Source organism: Copadichromis virginalis, linkage group LG19 (genome assembly GCF_057382275.1).
Source record: "Copadichromis virginalis isolate Kocher_CV1m ecotype Utaka linkage group LG19, C_Virginalis_male_GT1.1, whole genome shotgun sequence".
NCBI lineage: Eukaryota > Metazoa > Chordata > Actinopteri > Cichliformes > Cichlidae > Copadichromis > Copadichromis virginalis.
The window spans coordinates 13,366,975-13,386,478 of NC_140636.1; the positions used below are offsets into that span (position 1 = coordinate 13,366,975).

Here is a 19,504-nt window from a genome sequence, read left to right on the forward strand (position 1 = left end):
ATGATCGGATCAGGAGGAGCTGACACCATGCCGGCAGACGTCCTGAGGACGCCGCAAACCCACCAACACCAGCCTTCACGGCTCACTCTGGAAGCTCCGCCTTCAGCAGCGTGAGCCTGCTGGAGGGCAGGGAGCTGAACACACGGCCTGTCTTTAAACTTCAGCTGTGTCTTTAAACTTCAGCTGAGATCAAACTAAAATGGTGAACTGGAGCTCAACAAGGTGGACTGGGACCAGAACGCCGAAACGTTTGAGAACGCAAACGTGTTTGTGGCTGAAACTAACCGCCTCAGGTTTGAGGCCACCATCAGACGCCTGAATCACTTCCTGTTTCCTTTTTCCTCGAGCATAGTGTGTGTGTGGAGATCTGACCGGTGGAGGTCCTCATCGAAGCCACGATGAAAACTTCCAGAAGAAAAATATCTGTCCTTCTGCAGGGGAGGAGCTTCAATGATATCAGATGATATCAGAAGTCGTGCTCAGGATGGCGCTCACTTTGTCTTCATTGGATTTGCCTTTGTTCATGTTTCCTTGGTCTGAACTCCAAAACAGAATAAACTCAGCTAACACGATAAAATGTAAACATTTCTATTTTATTCTATTGTTTTTTTTCTTAAGAATTGTTCCTTTTCTTTCTTCCCTCTGAAAATGTGTTATTCTATAGTCCCCCCCCCCCCCAAGCCCCACTTCCCAGCACTTTATTTATTTATTAATTAATTTCATTTCATGAATCTCCGCCAGGAGGGGCCGACTCCCCTGAGGTCTGCTGATGCCGACTGTGTGCAGCAGAGCTGTGGACTGTGTGGACACTTTCATATGTTCCCACTTGGATATCATAAAGACCGTGTGTGTGTGTGTGTGTGTCAGAGTGAGATTGTGTGTGTGGGCAGGCAGGAGGCAGAGCAGCAGCGCTTGCAGAGACATTCAGAGCGGAGCTGCAGAGCCGGTAAGACCGTGTCCTTACTGAAACCCTGAAAGTGTGTTTGTGTGTGAGCGGGCTCGTGCTGTTGGATGCAGATCATTTCTCTGGCTGGTCTGAAGCTGTGAGTTATTAATTATTGATCAGTTATTAATTGGTTTTGGCGTGTGTTATTCTTCCTGCTGGATGGAGCGTGGAGCTCGTTCATGTAATATTCAGAGAGCACGTGCGTGCAGGATGATTAACAGCGGTGAGCACGCGGGTCGTTTCCAGCTGGAGCGCCATAAAGGCACAGACTACGTCACATCACCTGTGGAGGGAATACCTGGGTCTCAGTCACGTCACTGTGATGTCCCACAACACCTGAAGGCACCGCTGTCGTTCCTAATGAGCAGTGAGGTGTTGGAGGATCGCCACCTCCACCGCTCAGCACAGCTGACTCTCAGGTGTGAGTGACGCAGCAGGCAGGTGCCCACAGCAGGATTAGTTTACAGTTCACATATAGTCCTGCTGGGGTCTGAATCAGGAGTCCCGATGTTGGTGGTGCCGTGTTATCCTGGGAGCTTCCCGGCTGTAGTCAGGATGTGCGGTAAATGATGCATGGGTTCAGTCTGTGGTGGTTTCGGGTAGGCTCGCAGGAAATCTGGCACGCAGGGCGGCTTCTCTCTCCCACTCAGAGCCTGTGTCCTTTCAGCTGCTCGATCAGAGGCTGAGTTAGTATTCGGGGGGCGTCGGGGTCCCGCGGGGGCAGCAGCAGGCCTGAAGAGCGTTCAGCTGCAGAGGCTGAGCTCAGGTGTGGAGCGTTATTAAAGCAGCGTGCAGGACGTGAGGCCATGATGCACATTAATAATGTATTTGTTGCAGACCCCCGGGGCCTGAAAGCTTCGAGCTCACAGTGGGAACCTGCTCGCTGTGGATTCAATTACAGGCAGGCGGTGTGGACATGACACTTGGCTCTGAGTGGGCCCACCCCACTCTGATCAGTTTAGCTAACCGAAGGTCTGTGAAGGTTCTCGGCCATCCAGGTCATCGTGGAGAGTTGTGAGAGCCCGTTAAGGCGTCTGGGAAGGATCTCAGAGCTGGATTACACCCACTCACATCTCAGTAAGTCACATGATACGGTGGAGCAACATCTCACAGTGGGTTCACCTAATTGTGACCCACACCCATCTTCACACCTTGGCTCGTGTGATAGGTAGAGGATCAATAGTGGGTCCACAGCCCTCTTGGGGACACTCCGGTCTGTTAGAACTGAAACGTCTTCATGGAAACTTTCAGAGCTCCTTAAACTAATCGTACATCAATGAGTCAAAGCATTGAAAGCCCCTCAGTCAGTCTCTGTGGGAGTCACACAGGTGGGACAGATCGACTGACCCTGATAGCCCACGGCTGATGCCACACCTGTGGCTGATGGACACAGCTGAGATACCATCATACGAATAGCGGGGAGCGGTTCAGAGCAGGGGAGTCTCAGGGAGGTGCTCGGCGGTGAGGACGGAGACGGACGCTGGGACTAACACTGCTGTCCAGCTTCGTCCACACTGGATTTATTTGGGTTTCTTTCTGGCTCCGACTGTGTCCGTGCCCTGAGGCAGCGAGCCGCCCACGTGCTGGTCGTGTCTCTGGGAAGAATCCCACTGGAACTTTCTGGCAGGCTGAAGCAGCCATGCGTCACACGCCAAATTACACGCGAGGGCAGTCAGGAGCTGCAGTTCCTCTGGTGTCCAGCAGGGACAGCACAAACATGTGAGAGGCTGACACTGCGCTGGGCGCACAGATAACCTCTGCCTACATTATGTATCTGCATTGTGTTCTTGGGGGCGTGGCCTGTGTTTTATCGTGGTGCTGATGTCGGTGCTTTTGTTGACATTACATAAACTGCACATTAGCACATTCACACCGCTCGCGTGTGCGTTATTCATAACACGGGCATCCACCGACACTAAGAGCTGCCCGACGGAGGTGGAGGTGGGGACGGCCCTGCAGACTTCAGCTGCAGCTGCTGCAAACTAACACGTCCTGTAATCTGAGAAGCTCCACCTGCAGTCCTTTCGTGAACACAGATGATCTCCGTCTCCTGGAAAAATCTGCTCCACCCATCAGCAGCTAACACGGCCAGCTGCTAGATTCAAACCCAGGACCTTCTCCCTGTGAGGCAGAAATGCTGACCACCGCTCGCCTACACCTGCAGAAACATTTGACCCTGAGCTCAGTCTGACTTAAAGAAGAGCTCCGCCTCTTCCTGTAGAGGGAGTCCAGGCTGTCTGAGGCCTGCTGCTCCTCAGCGACCTCCACATGAATGCTGACAGTCTGAAGAATGACCTCTGACCTGAGGAAATCACCTCCTCATCTTCACTGTGAAGTTCTTCACCTCCAATCAGATTCCTGTATTCCTGTTGCCGCCTGTTCCTCAAACACGTCCCATTCGTGTACAGCGTGAACAGGAACCGGGGTTGAACTCTGCGAGGTGCAAACTGCTCAGAGACACGTTGTCATGACGAGCTGCAGCAGCCAATCAGCTGCTGATAAATACAGACGCCCCCACCCTCTCCTGTTTATCTCTAAGAATGCTCGAGCAGTAAGAAAAAGTCCGGCAGCGCCGCCTCTGCCACGCCACCCTTCCTGTCCGGCATCACCGGATCAGACCTCAGGGTTAAAGCGTTAGCGAACTGCGCTGTTCATGGCCGGTGCCACACAGCGAGCGCCATCAGCTCTCTAACTGCTTATCCCAGGTCATGGTGGGGGGGAGGCAGGACACACCTGCACACCTGCGTCGTGGCACAAAGACAGGAAACAGGTCTAAAAATGGCTCAGTCTGCTGGAGACTGGGGGAGGAGCCTAGGTGGAACAAATCACAGCAGCAGCGTCTCAGGACGCCGCGCACTGGCAACGGCCAGCTGCCACCTCCAAGGGGTTAATGATCGCTCCACTGGTTTCCATGACATCTGCTTCTGCTGCTTCCAGGTTCAGCATGTCAACCAAAGACCGTCTGTCGATCATCTTGGCTCAAAGTGAACTAAATGGTGAGCTTCAGTTGACACAAAGGAAAAGCTTTTATCTAGATCAAAGTTTAAACTCATAACTCAGACTGAACGCCGTGTTTCACCTGACCTCCACATTCCTCACATCCCAATTTGATCTAGGATCTGGGATAAAGATGTTCCACGGAGGACTTAAGTGGTCCTGTGGGTCGATGTGTCACTGTGGCATCACATTGGTCTGCTGGCTCCTTCCACACCAAGTACCAGACAGCATTGCGGCGTGCCGAGCTGTCGGCTGCGAGCAGCGCTGATGAGATTCAGACCGACGGCGTCTGCGCCCCACGGACACTCGAGTGGAAGCACTCATCGACAGCAGTGACATCACAGCACGCGTCAAATCCTTCCCCTCAGATGCTCTGCAGGGCGAACGCTTCAGGCGCCTGACTTATCTTTGAGTTCACGTGAAGGATGAAGGAATCTGATTACTTTATCGACAGCTCTGTGATGAACGAGTGATGAATCAGCTGATTCTGAAACAAGCCTACCGATGGAGACCAGAGCGCACGTAGGGATGCTCGTACGTGCACGCCGATCTGCCGAGAGGACAGCAAATCAAAACAGCTGATTTATTTCCCGCTGGATGGAGCTGATTTCCCCGGAGGGAGGAGGCCATAGATTTCATATCTGCTGCAGCTTATTAAGTGCTTTTGTTTGGTTATGAATCATGATGTGTGTTTGTTTTCCACTAATACCGTGTGGAATTTTTAGTCCTGGAAACGTTTTTTAAGGAATGAGCAGAGTCAGCTGGTGCGGCTGTGTTCGAACTTCTCATGGTGCTCGTTCACGCTGCTCGCAGTGCTTCCTTGGACGGCAGCCTCAGAGGCTGCTTTTACGTAACTGCTGTTGTGTTTGCAGAGAGAGGAGAATGAACGAGCCCGAGGCCTGCTCCGGGCAGCAGAGCGAGCTCTGAGAAGCTCCGAGCGCATCGGGGACTCGAGCATGAGCGTGGGGAAATGAACACTCGTCATTTGTGATGTTTAAATGTTCAGCTTTAACTTGACGGGTCGAAGCAGCTGAAGATACAAATCTGGACCAATCAGATCACAGCTGCTCTGACCTGTGATGTCACTCAGACCCAGCAGCTGCAGCTATGGCAGACATTTATCCATCAGTGGGACAAATTGATTGCTGGTCCTGATCAGCATTAATACTTAAAGCGTCTCCATGGAGACCGCAGAGTCCACATCGATCGCTGTCTCCATCCTCGCGCTGATTCGTTCACAGCCGCCGTGTTTATCAGAAGGTTTCCGGTGTGAGTGAGGAAGTGAAGCTGAGGGTCAGAATGGGTGGGAATCACACAGTCTGTTATCACGGTAACCGTCTCAGAGTCTGCACTACGAGCTGGGTAACGTGAGGGTTAACTCTGAGTTTCCTGTACCACGAAGGTGTATCACCATGGTAACTGATGGTGTCGCCCTCACCTGCTCCATCAGATTCTCCTTCCTGCCGCCGTAACAGGAACTTCATGTGATTTTCACTCAGCGCGGCTAACACACACACTCCCTCTGCTGTCGCACGTCCAGTCTGGGTTTAACATCTGCACAGTCGCACTCTGTCCTTTATAAACTCTGCTGTCGGGACATTTATCCATGTTTGTGATTGGTCAGAGGGTGGCAGCCCAGCCCCCGCTTCATAGTGGACTGAGGAGGAGAGGAGGAAAAATATCAGCGAGGGGCAGCCAATAACAGAGGAGGAAAGCTGATAAAGACAAGAAGTGCGAGGAAGTCCAATCACCAAAATAAAACAGGAAATAACATCACAGAATGAATTCCTTTTGATCGTTAATGAAACAGGTAATGGTTTAATCAGTGATCAGTTTATGATTAATGATGCTGCTGTTATATTCAAACTCAGGCAGGATCACGGCAGTCATCCTTATTAGGTTTGGTTCTGTGAGTTTTGTGATTCGAGTCTGAACCGTCTGATTCAGAAACAGCAGGAGAGGAGCAGGTGGGTTGCAAAGCAGCTTGCAGCTGTGGGTGGACTGAAGCAGTTTTACTAGAATGAGTTCTGAGTGTTTCTAACAGGATGTGTGGCTGAGCCTTCAGCTCATGTGGGGCTGCTCCTCCTCTGAGCTTCATGAAAACTTGGAACAAAAAAACCAATATCCATCCATCTTCTTCTGCTTTATCCGAGGCCGGGTCGCGGGGGCAGCAGCCTAAGCAGAGAAGCCCAGACCTCCCTCTCCCCAGCCACCTCCTCCAGCTTATCCGGGGGAACACCAAGGCGTTCCCAGGCCAGCCGAGAGATGTAATCTCTCCAGCGTGTCCTGGGTCTGCCCCGGGGCCTCCTCCCGGTGGGACATGCCCGGAACACCTCACCCAGGAACACGCCAAGGAGGCATCCTTGTCAGCTGCCCAAACCACCTCAGCTGGCTCCTTTCGATGTGGAGGAGCAGCAGCTCTACTCTGAGCCCCTCCCGGATGGCTGAACTACTCACCCTATCTCTAAGAGAGAGGCCAGCCACCCTCCGGAGGAAACTCATTTCCACCGCAGCTGAACAAAAAAACTTTTATTTTGAAATTTCAAACCTTTTATTTTGAAGTGTTTCAGCTTTGGTGGCTTACACAACCCTGGTGACTCGTGGAGAAAAATGAGATTTGTTCCCAGTGAGAAGCCAGTGGGGTTACTGTACCTGAGGCTGTTGTATCTGTCGACGCACTGAAGCACAGCAGGGTTTTTGAGCCGCAACCAGCTGAGTTTGTGTTTCCTCGCGAAGGCTGCATTCCACTAACCCAGAAAAAGATTTAGTATGTCCCAAATAGTATGTCAGAAACAGCCAAAAATATCACGACGTCCGACTGCATCTGGCCACATTTTGCAGTCTCTGGACTTTTTTTTGTCTCCCTGACCCAAAGTCCTTAGCTCGCCGTGAGATACGGCAGAGAGACGGGACCACAGTGACGCCGCGCGCGCTTGAAATCGTTAACTTTTAATGATGAACACAGACTGTGCTGCGACAGCAGTCACGGTTTGACTGCACGCAACGTTTTCAGACTGTACGACATTCTGAATTTGGAGGAAAACGCAAGCAGTCGTGACCGCCAGGTGAATGCATCAGAGAGGGAGGAGCATCGTCCTGACACGCTAACTCAGCACTGTCACCTCACATCAAGGTTCGTGGTTCAAATCTCCTGATCAGCTGCACATGCTCCCTGTGGTTCTACCTGGTTCCAGTGACTGGGCGTGGCTGACACTGGGACAGAGGTTTTAAGTGTCAGTGCAAACGGTCTTTTATTGTGAAACTCTGCACGTACAGGTACAGCTCATACGTTCATCCACAGGAAACACAATGAGAAGGTTTTGACTGGATACTTCCTGCCCCCTGCTGATGTTACATCACAGCTTAATAATATCAAACATGTTTATAACAATGAGCTCAGAGTGTGAGTAAAAAGCTTTAAACATCTCTGATACTGAAGCTCCACATCCTCCCTCTTCTGTATACAGTCTGTGGTTTCTGAGTAAGATTAACCGGGATGATTTTTTTTTTTTTTTTTTTTAATTCATATTTTTATTAAGGTTTCAAAAGCAGGCATTCACAGTATGTACATCATGTAAGCATTCTTCATACTTAGGTTATCTGCCTTAAATACTGAAATAGTATTTTAATTTACATCCAAGTCATAAGGGAAGAATACTTACAACGATAGAAGTAATTGAAACCATCACATAACCGGGATGATTTTACGCCTGATGAGTCTGACTTCACCGTCTTCTGGATTTCTGTGAGACTTTAATGTGTTTAACTCGGGATTAACTCTTTAAACTAGCTCAGAGTCCACTTTAACCATTTAACCTCATTTTTAATAGTTCATGTGCAGACCGACGTCCGGCATGGGAACAGCTGTGCTTCGTGGCGAGCAGTCGTGTCACAGCAGCTTCACATGAATCTGCCCCGTGAAGCGAGCAGCACTGCAGGCGCATCGATGTGAGCTCACACGCCGCTGTGCGCTGACAGAACTTCTCACGATGGGCTAAAGCAAACACAAACATCCTGTGATTTGGAGGAAATGTGTTTATGTCACAGTTATTAGCCGTCCTGTTTATTATGCATCGTTAACGTGCTTATTTTACAAACCCGTCTCAGCCAATCAGAGCCGACGATGACGAGGATGAGCTCTGTGGCACAGCACTCTGAGGATGAAGCAAACACTGACAGGACGCTCGCGGGGTCTAATTTACCACTTCCTGCTGCCGCCATGGTTACCACCATCAGGTGACTGATCACAGAGTCATCTGTTACCATGGTGATCTCGGCGTGGATGTGTTCCTGCAGTTTTAACCCCGAGTCGGTGCTCGGTGAAGCTCTCTGGTCAAATGGTTCGTCTCTGACACGCTGAGCCTGCTGGCGAGGGTTTGAATTTGAGTTGGTGACCAATCAGAGCAGTGTGTGTGGCGGGAAACCGTCAGCTGTCTGTGAGCTGAGAGGAAAAAGGTGACCCGTGCAGGTGCCGCTCGCGTATCAGACGGCCTTCTCAGTGTTCGGATGGAGCATGCAGGATAGCTGCGTGTGTCTCAAAGCTCGGCTCGGCTCGACTCTCCGGGAATGTTGTGCACATCCGGCTGTTCCTTAATCTGACTGATTTAAACCGGAGAGGACGGATGTAGCGAGATGATAGCCGTGGTTTCAGAGTGCGGCCTGCTGCGGCTCTAAACGCTTTGCAGCGTGTTATTAAGGAGTCGCTGCAAAGACGCCGCCATGCCAAAGCTAACAGATATAGTTAGAGGTTACGCTGACTGTCACCATCGCTCCATTTAGACGCTCGCTCCGACCAGCACAAAAACAAGTCTTCCTTCACACGATGTGACCTTCAGCTCGGCGAGGAAACCCGGCCTCTGCTGCACACGAGACATAAAAACACCACTTCATATGGAGGGATAAACCTGAGACATGGAGGCTGACAACAAGCTGCACGCCTACAGCTCCTGCACACATAGGCGGATGTGCACACGTGTTTCATGGCATTATTTGAAAGGACTGAGTCACACTGACCCTTTGTTTTCACTGATGCTGTGCTTGACTGAGGTTTGCTGTCACTGCGGTGCATGGGGCACAGCAGCCCATCTCTGCAGGTTTGGAGGGTCTGTACGTAAAACCTCCGCTAGACACAACACAGTGAGCTGTGTCAAAGTCACCCACACTGGAGGACTGGAATATCTGTACTCCTAAAAACAACAACAAGCAGAGGAACTCGACGAGCAACAAAAGCTGAAGGCAGACCGACTTGAGTGACGGTCGCTGACTGAGGTGACCAACTCTGTCACGACTCTGACAAACAAACTGGCATAAAGCGGAGCGATGCTGAGAGCAGGATTATGCTGGCTGAAGAACAGCAGTCGAATCCACCAGGACAATGAAGCAACTTTCCATCTAGAACATCAGAGACGAAGAAGTCAGGACTCTTTGCTGGTTTCTGTAGTTTAAAGAGCGGCTCGCAAAGGACGGGCCGAGGCAGAACCACAGCGAGTCCAGTGCAGACAAGACGTTTGTTGAACAGGAAGTTTGTGTTGATTCCATCTGAATCCGGGCTTCACGACAGGAAGCTGCATCTGTTCTCAGTCCTGAAGGCAGTGGAGCATTTCTACCACCCTGGAAACGCTGTCTCGCCTCTGCTCGCACAAACACCTTTTTCCTCTTTTTCTGAACCAGCTTCTGTTCTGGGTTCAAATCAACCTGAGCTCTGTTTTCCAAAGAGTACGTCACTCGAACTGCAACACGTTAACCAGGGAGAACTTCACAGGTTTACTTTCATCTGTGTGCCGTTCATGTCATCATAGCATGAAGCAGGACTGACGTGCGTTTCTCAACCATTAGAGATTTCACACAGTGACAGAGCCTGAGAACTGAGGAAGTATGAGCGGCCACACGGAGCGCCTGGATTAGCTCACCAATCAGATTTCATCAAACATTCGCAGAAACGTATCGAAACACGTCGCCCTTCTTAGCGTAGTGGTAAGACCACACAGCTTTGGAGTGGAAGTCGCAAGTTTGATTCCCTCCCAGTATCCAGTAAGGGTCCTGGCTAGGCCCACCAAGCCCTGACATGGCGCGGCTACATCTGCGGCCTGTCTGCAGCTCGGACACGACACATTTCACTGCATGTTGTGCTCTGTATGATTGTGTACGTGACCAATGAAGCTCGTTTCTTTCTTCTTTTCTCAGAGTCTGGCAGTAACCTCACTGGACACTCAGTTTAACGGGTTCTGGAATAAAAATATGCTTGGCGTGACTGCGGCGTGACCTCGCCGTGACCGCGGCGTGCTCAGTCAGTAGATCTATCAGTGTTTAAACAGGTGTTTCAGTAGACGATGAGCCTTTAATGAGGAGCTCTTGAGTCAGTGTCGCTGAGCTTTTTATTGAACTCGTTTGGACAGAAAAGTCCCACATCTGCATTAACACGTGGGCCGTTGGTTTCTTAGTATTTTGACACATCTGCGTCGTGGGTGGATATGAAACATGGAAACGCTGTCCCATCACAGTTACAGAAGAAAAGTTGATGTTTGGCACAAAGCCCTGCGGCGTGCAGGGGAAACCCGGTGTTGCTCATGTTTCCCGATATGGAGAAATTCAGATTTGAGAGGTGGGGGTCGGGCGGAGGTTTCAGGACGTGCCTGACGAGGTGAGAGAGGAGACTTTAAGGGGCCTCAGCACCCGGATGGCCTGAAACGCTGCAGCCATCGCCATCACATCCTGGGCCTCTGGAGTCAGCGATCATATTTGTGTTTGACTGGCTTTACTGCGTGTTAATAAAGGGGACCTGTCTTTGACTGCAGCCTCTTCTCACCCCCTCTGTTTATGTCTGAGGATGGGAGGAGTCTCCCTTCGAGTCCACTTCCTCCTGCCGGCTGATACGCACGCTCACAAATATCTGAGCACCCGGTGCCGCGGTTATTACTGAGGCTGCAGGATGGAGAGGATGTAGCACGGCTGCCGAGGGTGAGACCGACGACAGAGGGGTGGTGGTGCTCTTTTAGTGTGACGAAAGACACCAGCCGTGGGTGTGTGGATGTCTGCAGGTTACTGTGAGGCTGTGATCAGCGTTTGTAAAAGCTTTGTTATAGTAGAGTCAGTGTAAGAGTACCCGTGTTATCATTGCAGACAGCAGCCAAAGAAACTGACCAGAGGAAGTAGTTTCTCAATGCAGTTATTTTTCTGCCGCGTGTCACGAGTGGCTTCTGCTCCGTGTGTGTGTGTGTGTGTGTGTGTGTGTGTGTGTGTGTGTGTGTGTGGGGGGCAAAGTGCTCCTGCGCAGTGTACCAGATGCACAGAGAAAAGTTGTCGTACCATAGGCAAGAGGAGTGTGTGTGTGTGTGAGGGAGAGAGAGAGAGAGAGTGTGTGTGTGTGTGTGTGTGTGTGTGTGTGTGTGTGTAAAACCAGCAGACATGTTCAGGCAGATGAAGTTTGTCAGTGTGAACACATGAAGGTTGATTCGGAGCGAGTCCACTGCAGCGAGCAGCAGATCCTGGGGTTCGTCGTCTGTAAGAATAAAGCATATCGTGGTTGTTGTGATGCTGCGCGGCTCTGTTGGCGGTCGTTTGTCAGCGGTGACTCAGGGCTGATGTCTCTGCTGATGTTTCAGACTCCAGCCAGCAGCACAGCAGACACAGCGACACATCTCACAGGTGTCACGATGTGAAGCACAAAGGATTTTGGGCAGTTTGGGCTGATCTCAGGTGTTCAGGACGTTTGCTCCACAGGTGAGGAGCCTAAAAACTGAAAGCTGGGTCGCTGTGTGTTGTCTGAGCTGTGGGGGCACAGATTTCATCTCATCGCTGCTTTGTAAAAGGATTTTAAATCTGTGGTGTGAGGACGTGCAGTGATCTGAGAGGACGACCGAGCAGTTCAGGTGTTTGTCTCAGTGAACTCGTCTCTTTCTTTAAGACAGTCAAAAATCCTTGTTACGATTTTCTGACTGCGGTCGTTCCAATGAAGCTGAGGCCTGTGTTCACGTTAGCTTCTGTGTACGAACCCAGGACAGAGACAACATGCTGAGAAACGTTTTTCCAGCACCACACAAGCTTTAAATAATAATAATACATGTGAAACAGCATCAGTGTGTTTTTAGATTTAACACCAGCCCACACCTGCAGGCAGTCCCCTGCCAACCTCATGTCATGAGTGGGATTAAGTCTGAGAACCCACGCAGACACAGAGAGAGAGGCCGGGGGATTCAAACTAGGAACCACGTCACTGTGAGATGTCAGCGCTAACCACAGAGAAACAGGCTGTTTTTACTGTGCGACGTGCCACACCACAACAGGAAGTCGCTGCTGGAGGACAGTTTTAACGTCTCTGTCCCAAATTACAGATGCTGATTCAGGCCGAGGAAGGGAACGTTTCAGACGCTGGGCTTCAAGTTTCTCACATATTCATTTCAAACAGCTGCAGAAAAACAGAGGATGCAACTTTAAAAATGAGAAAATGTTGGTTTGAGATGATGTGACGCAGAACCATGTCTTCATATCTGTGCACAGATTACTCATCATTTCAGCATTAGATAAGGGAAAACAGCAAAAGATACAAACAGGAAGTTCCCAGAGCAACGTGCTCGTCGTCCGATGCTCTCACGACTCTTGTCAGAGGAGCAGCACTGAGTGCGCTCACAGAAATGCTTCAGAAAGTCTCGTGGGTCAGCACGGGCTGGCGTTTTAAATTATTGGCTACATGTTGCACATTTCCAGGTACCCTACAGGAGCGCATCAGCGCGGCGCTCTGGGTGCAAACTGAGGACTGTAGAGCTGCTCAGTGTCTCCACCTGCTGGATTTCAAACCTGAGCTCAGCCTGTAACCAAGCTAGCTGTCAGGTTTGGACAGGAAGTCTGCGCGTTCCAACCGCACATCACAATCTATTTCAGCCTGAGGGCTGCACCTCAGAGGGTTAGCGTGCGTGTGGATGACCTGAGAAAATGTCTGTGGGATTAACATCACACATTCAATTTAAAGACAGAAACGAGATCATATTTACTTCTTTAACCTCTCTCTGCTCACCTGCAGGGGGGTGTGTCTAATCTGGACTAAGCTACACTGTCTCCTCTTCCACAGAGCAAACCGTCCAATCAGAGACCCGATGAGACAAGAGCGGGTTAATCCACCGCACAGAGCGCCGAGCAGCACGCGTGCTCTGGACAGATGAACGAGTCAGGGTGAAACAGTGTGAGCGGCAGTATGATGGTGATCAACAAGTCTGAAGAAGACATGAGCAACTGCAGCATCAACCATGGGATCCACCAGCACGTGTTCTCCTGCGTCTATATCCTGGTGCTCATGGTGAGTGATGGAAGTATCTTAGCTTTTCGGAAGTATTTCCCGAGTGCTGATAAACGGTGCTCCAGGATCTCCATGTGCTGGATGGTGAATGATCTTGTGTTTGTAGGTTGGTGTTCCTGCCAACGTGTACTCGCTATACCACGCTGCCCTTCAGCTGAAGCAGAGGAACGAGCTGGGCGTTTACCTGATGAACCTCACTGTGTCTGACCTACTATACCTGGCGTCTCTGCCTTTCTGGCTCCAGTACTTCTTTCAGGTAACATAGAGACGTCCTCTCCGCTCGCTCTTCCCTCGGCGGTTCTTCACGGTGCGTCTGAGGCGCTCTGGTTTCAGTCAAAGTGTCGGTGTCATCACAGACAGTTAGCACAGCACCGTGGTGTCGTCCGCCCACCACAGTGGAAGGCTGTGGTTGGAGCTCGACTTCAGGTTCAGTGCCATTAAAAGTGCCACAAGCTGCAGTTCCTCTAGGATCCACCGGGGGCTCCAGCAGTGAGTCAGTCCCACAGACTCCCACAGTTAAACGTTCCTGCAGAAATAAACATGTTTACATCCTGATGCACAAACTGTTTGGTCTCTGTAGATCATTTCCTCCTTTATAACAGCTGTACGAGGGAGGATGTGTTTGTCACTCACATTAAGGCTTAAAGTTTGCATTTTAGGGGCGTGGCCTCTCTGAGTGACAGGTGGATGCTGACACAGGTGGCTGTAGCTGCTAGCTGCCTGCTAGCTTCACCTGAACCGGACCGTGTTTGTGCTGTTGGAGCCTTTTGGTCCCTTTTAATGGTAAATGGTAAAATGGTAAATGGCCTGCATTTGTATAGCGCTTTTCTAGTCCATAGGACCCCAAAGCGCTTTACACTACATTCAGTCATTCACCCATTCACACACACATTCACACACTGGCGATGGCAAGCTACATTGTAGCCACAGCTGCCCTGGGGCGCACTGGCAGAGGCGAGGCTGCCGGACACTGGCGCCACCGGGCCCTCTGACCACCACCAGTAGGCAAACACGGGGTTAGTATCTTGCCCAAGGACATTTGGCATGCAGCCAGGATGCAGCCTGGGATCGAACCACCGACCTTCTGATTAGTGGCTGACCTGCTCTGCCACCTGAGCTACAGCCATGACATCATGTGACCAAAAACATGGCTGCTGTGATGTCACTGTGCTAACAGATCTCTCTAACGTCGTCCCGCTAACAGAGTCATGTGACCTGTGGCCGTGTTAAAGCTCTGCTTGGATTAAGTTGGTGTTAGGTGGAGGTGAACTGGGCCATTATTAGCAGTCTCCTGCCCTGACAGCGTGCGCGGGTGGAGTTCCTCCACCTGCCTGTCCTATTTGATCCACCTTCAGTCTGCTGTTGCTGTTTCAGGACGATGATTGGCGTCACCGAGAATGGCTGTGTCAGATGTGTGGTTTCCTGCTCTACGAGAACATCTACATCAGTATCGGCTTTCTGTGCTGCATCAGTCTGGATCGCTATCTGGCTGTGGTCCATCCTTTGAGGTAAGACGGTCTCCCGTCGTTTCGTCCTTCGTGGCTGAGATCAGGACGTCTTTGGGTTTATGAAGAAGTAAAATCACCACGACGCGTTCTGCCCGCAGGTTCACGGCTCTGCGCTCCATGAAAGCAGCGTCCGTCATCAGCGCCATCATCTGGCTGAAGGAGATCGCGGTGGGCGTGTTTTTCTTTCACCATAAGGAGCTCAGCAAAGATCCCAGTAACCACTCGCTGTGCTTCGAGCACTACCCCATGAAGTCGTGGGAACGTCCAATCAACTACTACCGCATCAGCATCGGCTTCATGTTCCCGCTGGCCATTCTGTTGGTACGGTAACGGCTTTACACGTTCTTTGTATGTTTCAGGATTTCTGCGTTGGTCTTAAAGAAGTGTAGAGAACGAGAGCTGGTTATGGTCAGGAAGCCACGCGTCTCCTGGCTCGGTGCCACAGCCATGAGTCCGCCGCTCTGGGTTAATCCCACATCTTCACGATGTTCTCAGTTATTTCATATTTGTAGTTAATTTGTTGTTCAACATTTTCAGCTGCTCACCATATACGATGACCTTATTTGGTTATTCAAACGCTTCCTTTTCTCGATGTCACGTTTTTTTAACTCTTCGCTTCACTGTTGAGAATAAATGTTGTTCATGTTTTTCTGATGAATCTATCCACGGCGCTGGTTTAAAGTATAAATCCCTGAAAACTGGAGTCAAACACAGTAAATGTAGACGAGTACCTGATTCTCCTGTAACCCCGGCGCCTTGTTTTGTCTCGGTTAGATTAGCTACCTGTGGGTCCTGCGAGCGGTGGGCCGGAGCGCGGGAACGCAGCCGGATCAGAAGATGAGGATCAGGCAGTTAGTCAGCAGCACCATCCTCATCTTCCTCGTCTGCTTCTCGCCCTACCACGTCTTCCTGCTGGTGCGCACGCTGCTGGAGGAGGAATGCAGCTTCATCGAAGGTACCGTTTCACTCGCAGGAAGCAGTCCGATAAATAAAGATGGTGCCGTAATACTGTGGTGACACGGTTCTTGTTTTTCAGCCATATTTAACTACTACCACCTGTCCCTGCTGCTGACCACCCTGAACTGCGTGGCCGACCCAGTCCTCTACTGTTTCGTCAGCGAAAGCGCCCGCCGCGGCCTCTACAGAGTTGTCTTCAGACCTGTCGCCAGGATACTCTGCTGCTGCCATCGCCGTGGCAATGCCAGTCCCGCCAGTCCGGCTAACGACTCCCACGAGGTTGCCACGGACGAGAACAATGGCCAGCCGAACGTGACGCTGCTCACGCACAGCAATACGCTGAACAACGGCCAAATGGACGCCGCCTGCAGAAACACGAGTTTAATCACACGGATGCACGAAGAAAGCGTCAAAGCACGAGTCACAGAGAATAACACCTTGGAAATGTGTGTGACAGAGAAGCAGAAACAAAACCCCGACAGGACGGAGGGACGTGGGCAGAAATGAAATGATCAGCACGCCTCTGGGTACCAATGACCCGCCTGCACGATGAGGGCGGGCTGTACTCCGTGGGGGCGTGTCTGTGCTGATGCAACAGCCCAGCCTGAGGGAGGTCAGGGTGGATCTGAGGTCTGCAGACTGAAAGCCCCCGTTACCCCTCTGTGGCGTCTGACACGGCGCAACATGGCTGACAAAACGCACACGAGGAGTTCTGAAATACTGCAGAGTGTCACGGCATCATGTCTAATAAGACTTCATCATGTTAGACACACATTCGCGTCTAATAACTCGCCTGAAAGGCTCCGTGTGGCAGCGATGAGGTTCCTGTCAAACAGTGAAACAGGAAGCAGACGTGGAAGAAATAAACCGAACGCTTTCACCGCAGCACCGGAACAAACAACAGGACTTCCTGCACTTTGATTTAAAGAACCACACGTAACATGAAGGGACGCAGGAAGACCCGACAGAACATTAGAAACGGTTATTGATCAGTGATCAGATTTGACCCATCGATTGGCTCCAGGACGATTTTGACTTATCGAAGCAAATTCTTTAAAACAAGTTGAGACTTTGTGACCCCTAACCTTTGGTGACCTGTTAGAAAGTGTTTCCAGAGTTCTTGTTATCCTAATAAAACGTAGTTTATTATGACGCTGAGTCACACCGATGTTCCTCGCTGTCAGATAAAGTGCAGAGGATTCAGATTCAGGACAAATCTGTCTCTACTTGAAGCAGAGCTGATAACAAACCTCATCGTTGGCATCAGTAGACTTCAGTTATTGATAATGTGAACCTCACAGATTCCTTCATGTTTAAAGGCAGCAGGGTTTATGTTAGCATGAGGAGCTTCAGACGATGCAGCGCCTGACCGCGGTGCTTCTCTGAAACAACAGCTGTTTGCATGTCGATCCACGTGCTGCACGACCTGACACAGTCTGCCGACCAAACTATGACATCGCATTGCACTGATCACGGGTCAGTATTAGAAACATGTAGGACCAACATGGCTGCACCCACCTTATTGACAATGAAAGGTCAGGGGGCGGGATTTGGGACGAGGTCCACGAGAAGGTGACCGTGAGCGGGCGATTAGCCAAATTTCAGTCAGGTAACTTTTATTCTGGAAGCGTTTGGCCGACGTGCGGCAGTCAGACCGCCTCCCATCTGTGAAAAACACGACTCACAGTGTTCTCTTCATTTTACTTTTAAAAAGAAAACTGTTAGTTTACACACACACAGACGCACACACACCGGTCACAGCATGTCTTCATAGCCTCCCTTTGAGCCCATTTCAGCACTTTAACGCTGAGGAAAGAGACTCACTCTGGGGTCTGGATGTTGCTCTCTGCATGCATGGAAATGCCTCCAAGTCTGAATACGTACATAGTAAGAATCTGTGTGTTGACTCTGTGTGTCTATAGATCTGTGTGCTGTAACCTGCACGTAACATGAAAGTGACAGAATATTTTTATAAAGCTTTAAACTGAGCACTAAACAGAAACGGTGTGTGTCTGTGTGTGTGTGTGTGTGTGTGCGTGTGTGTGTGTCTGTGTGTGTGCGTGTGTGTGTCTGTGTGTGTGCGTGTGTCTGTGTGTGTCTGTGTGTGTGTGTCTGTGTGTGTGTGTCTGTGTGTGTGCGTCTGTGTGTGTGCGTGTGTGTGTCTGTGTGTGTGTGTCTGTGTGTGTGCGTCTGTGTGTGTGCGTGTGTCTGTGTGTGTGTGTCTGTGTGTGTCTGTGTGTGTGTGTGTGCGTGTGTGTGTGTCTGTGTGTGTGCGTGTGTGTGTGTGTGCGTGTGTGTGTGTCTGTGTGTGTGCGTGTGTGTGTGTCTGTGTGTGTGTGTCTGTGTCTGTGTGTGTGTTTTCAGGCCTGTGGTGAGTGATGCAGCTTCCTGACTGAGCAGATATGGAAACGATGTAAACATTAACTTGTTACACTGTTTAATATATGAACACATCTCAGTGAAATGTTTCACCTCACAATAAATAACCAATCACAAACAGAATCCCCCGTTTTCTCAGTTTGAGTCTTTTGCCTTTCACATCAGTTATCATGACGCCAATCACCCTCCTAAAACCAACCCCCCACCCCCCCACACACACACATGTAGATATGTCAGTTATGTTTGCAAAAAAAAAAAAAGGGGGGGGGGATAGAACATTATATATAATATATACATTAGGTGAATGTGCAGTAGTAGCATTTATGCAGCAAGCAGGTGAATTCTGTACATCAAGTGAATAAATAAGAATAAACAATCTGAACATATTTAACATTAAAGGAATTTGAAATGTACTCATGTTAGACACACAGTCTGGAAGAGAGTCCTGTCTCAGTCACTTATGGATGGTAAATGGTAAATGGCCTGTATTTATATAGCGCTTTACTAGTCCCTAAGGACCCCAAAGCGCTTTACATATCCAGTCATCCACACATTCGCACACTGGTGATGGCAAGCTACATTGTAACCACAGCCACCCTGGGGCGCACTGACAGAGGCGAGGCTGCCGGACACTGGCGCCACCGGGCCCTCTGACCACCACCAGTAGGCAACAGGTGAAGTGTCTTGCCCAAGGACACAACGACCGAGACTGTCCAAGCCGGGGCTCGAACCGGCAACCTTCCGATTACAAGGCGAACTCCTAACTCTTGAGCCACGATGGATGGTGTGTGTGTGTGGGGGGGGGGATAGCAGCTCCCCCTGAGTCTCCCCGTCCTTGCCTGGATGATGAGGAACCTTCTACCTGATTGCAGAAGTTGGAACAGTTTGTTGCTCAACAGCGATGAGCAAGTAATAAACCTCAAATATTAAAACACAGCACTGACATATACAGCACGGCTCAGGCCAAACGAGTCCACAGACGCACTCAAAGGTCCTTCCATAGTTTAGAAACTGCAGCCTCTGTTTAGTTTTCAGTCTAGAACGAGGAACCGCCAACGGGTCTGTGTCAGAAGCCGTCGGTGACCTGCACGACTCGAGCCTGAGAGCTCATGCACAGACGGAGAAACAGGTCACGAGGCCAGTGACAGGACATCATCAGCAGCCTCGCAGCAGCATTTTGGAGCGTTCACAGGCCATCTGAAGACGACTTACCGAGGCCACAGCACGAAACAAAGGCATCAAAAAGCACTTCTCTTTCCAGCTTGGACGTCGTTGTAAATGCAACACCTACATTTCTGACAAGTGAGAGATGATTAGCAGCCATCCAGATGTTTTTGGCATCAGTACCACAGGACATCATCTGCAGCAGTGATATGAGATGCCCGTAAAGATGCTGGAGATGTGTTTGTGTGATAGTAAATACAGAGT

At 50.4% G+C, this 19,504-nt stretch overlaps 1 protein-coding gene across 3 annotated transcripts; it reads left to right on the top strand.

Annotated features, from left to right (window-relative positions):
• The first annotated feature begins 875 nt into the window (after window positions 1–875).
• gpr68 (G protein-coupled receptor 68) lies at window positions 876–17,699 on the top strand. Of its 3 annotated transcripts, none has more exons than XM_085441325.1 (7): window positions 876–946; window positions 13,008–13,232; window positions 13,339–13,488; window positions 14,607–14,740; window positions 14,839–15,061; window positions 15,515–15,695; window positions 15,777–17,699. In XM_085441325.1, the coding sequence occupies exons 2-7, from the start codon at window positions 13,131–13,133 to the stop codon at window positions 16,202–16,204; spliced, it is 1,218 nt and encodes a 405-aa protein (XP_085297451.1). In that variant the 5' UTR covers window positions 876–946; window positions 13,008–13,130; the 3' UTR covers window positions 16,205–17,699. The 3 variants fall into 3 exon arrangements, with proteins under 3 accessions (XP_085297451.1, XP_085297449.1, XP_085297450.1); XM_085441323.1 differs by lacking the exon at window positions 876–946 and adding an exon at window positions 10,688–10,900; XM_085441324.1 differs by lacking the exon at window positions 876–946 and having other exon boundaries at window positions 10,917–13,232.
• The last annotated feature ends 1,805 nt before the right edge of the window (window positions 17,700–19,504 follow it).

Coding starts and splice junctions, on each gene's coding strand:
- gpr68 (XM_085441325.1), top strand. CDS start 13,131: ATGATGGTGATCAACAAGTCTGAAGAAGACATGAGCAACTGCAGCATC. Junction 15,062..15,514: donor TCCCGCTGGCCATTCTGTTG/GTACGGTAACGG, acceptor TGTCTCGGTTAG/ATTAGCTACCTGTGGGTCCT. Junction 15,696..15,776: donor GGAATGCAGCTTCATCGAAG/GTACCGTTTCAC, acceptor CTTGTTTTTCAG/CCATATTTAACTACTACCAC.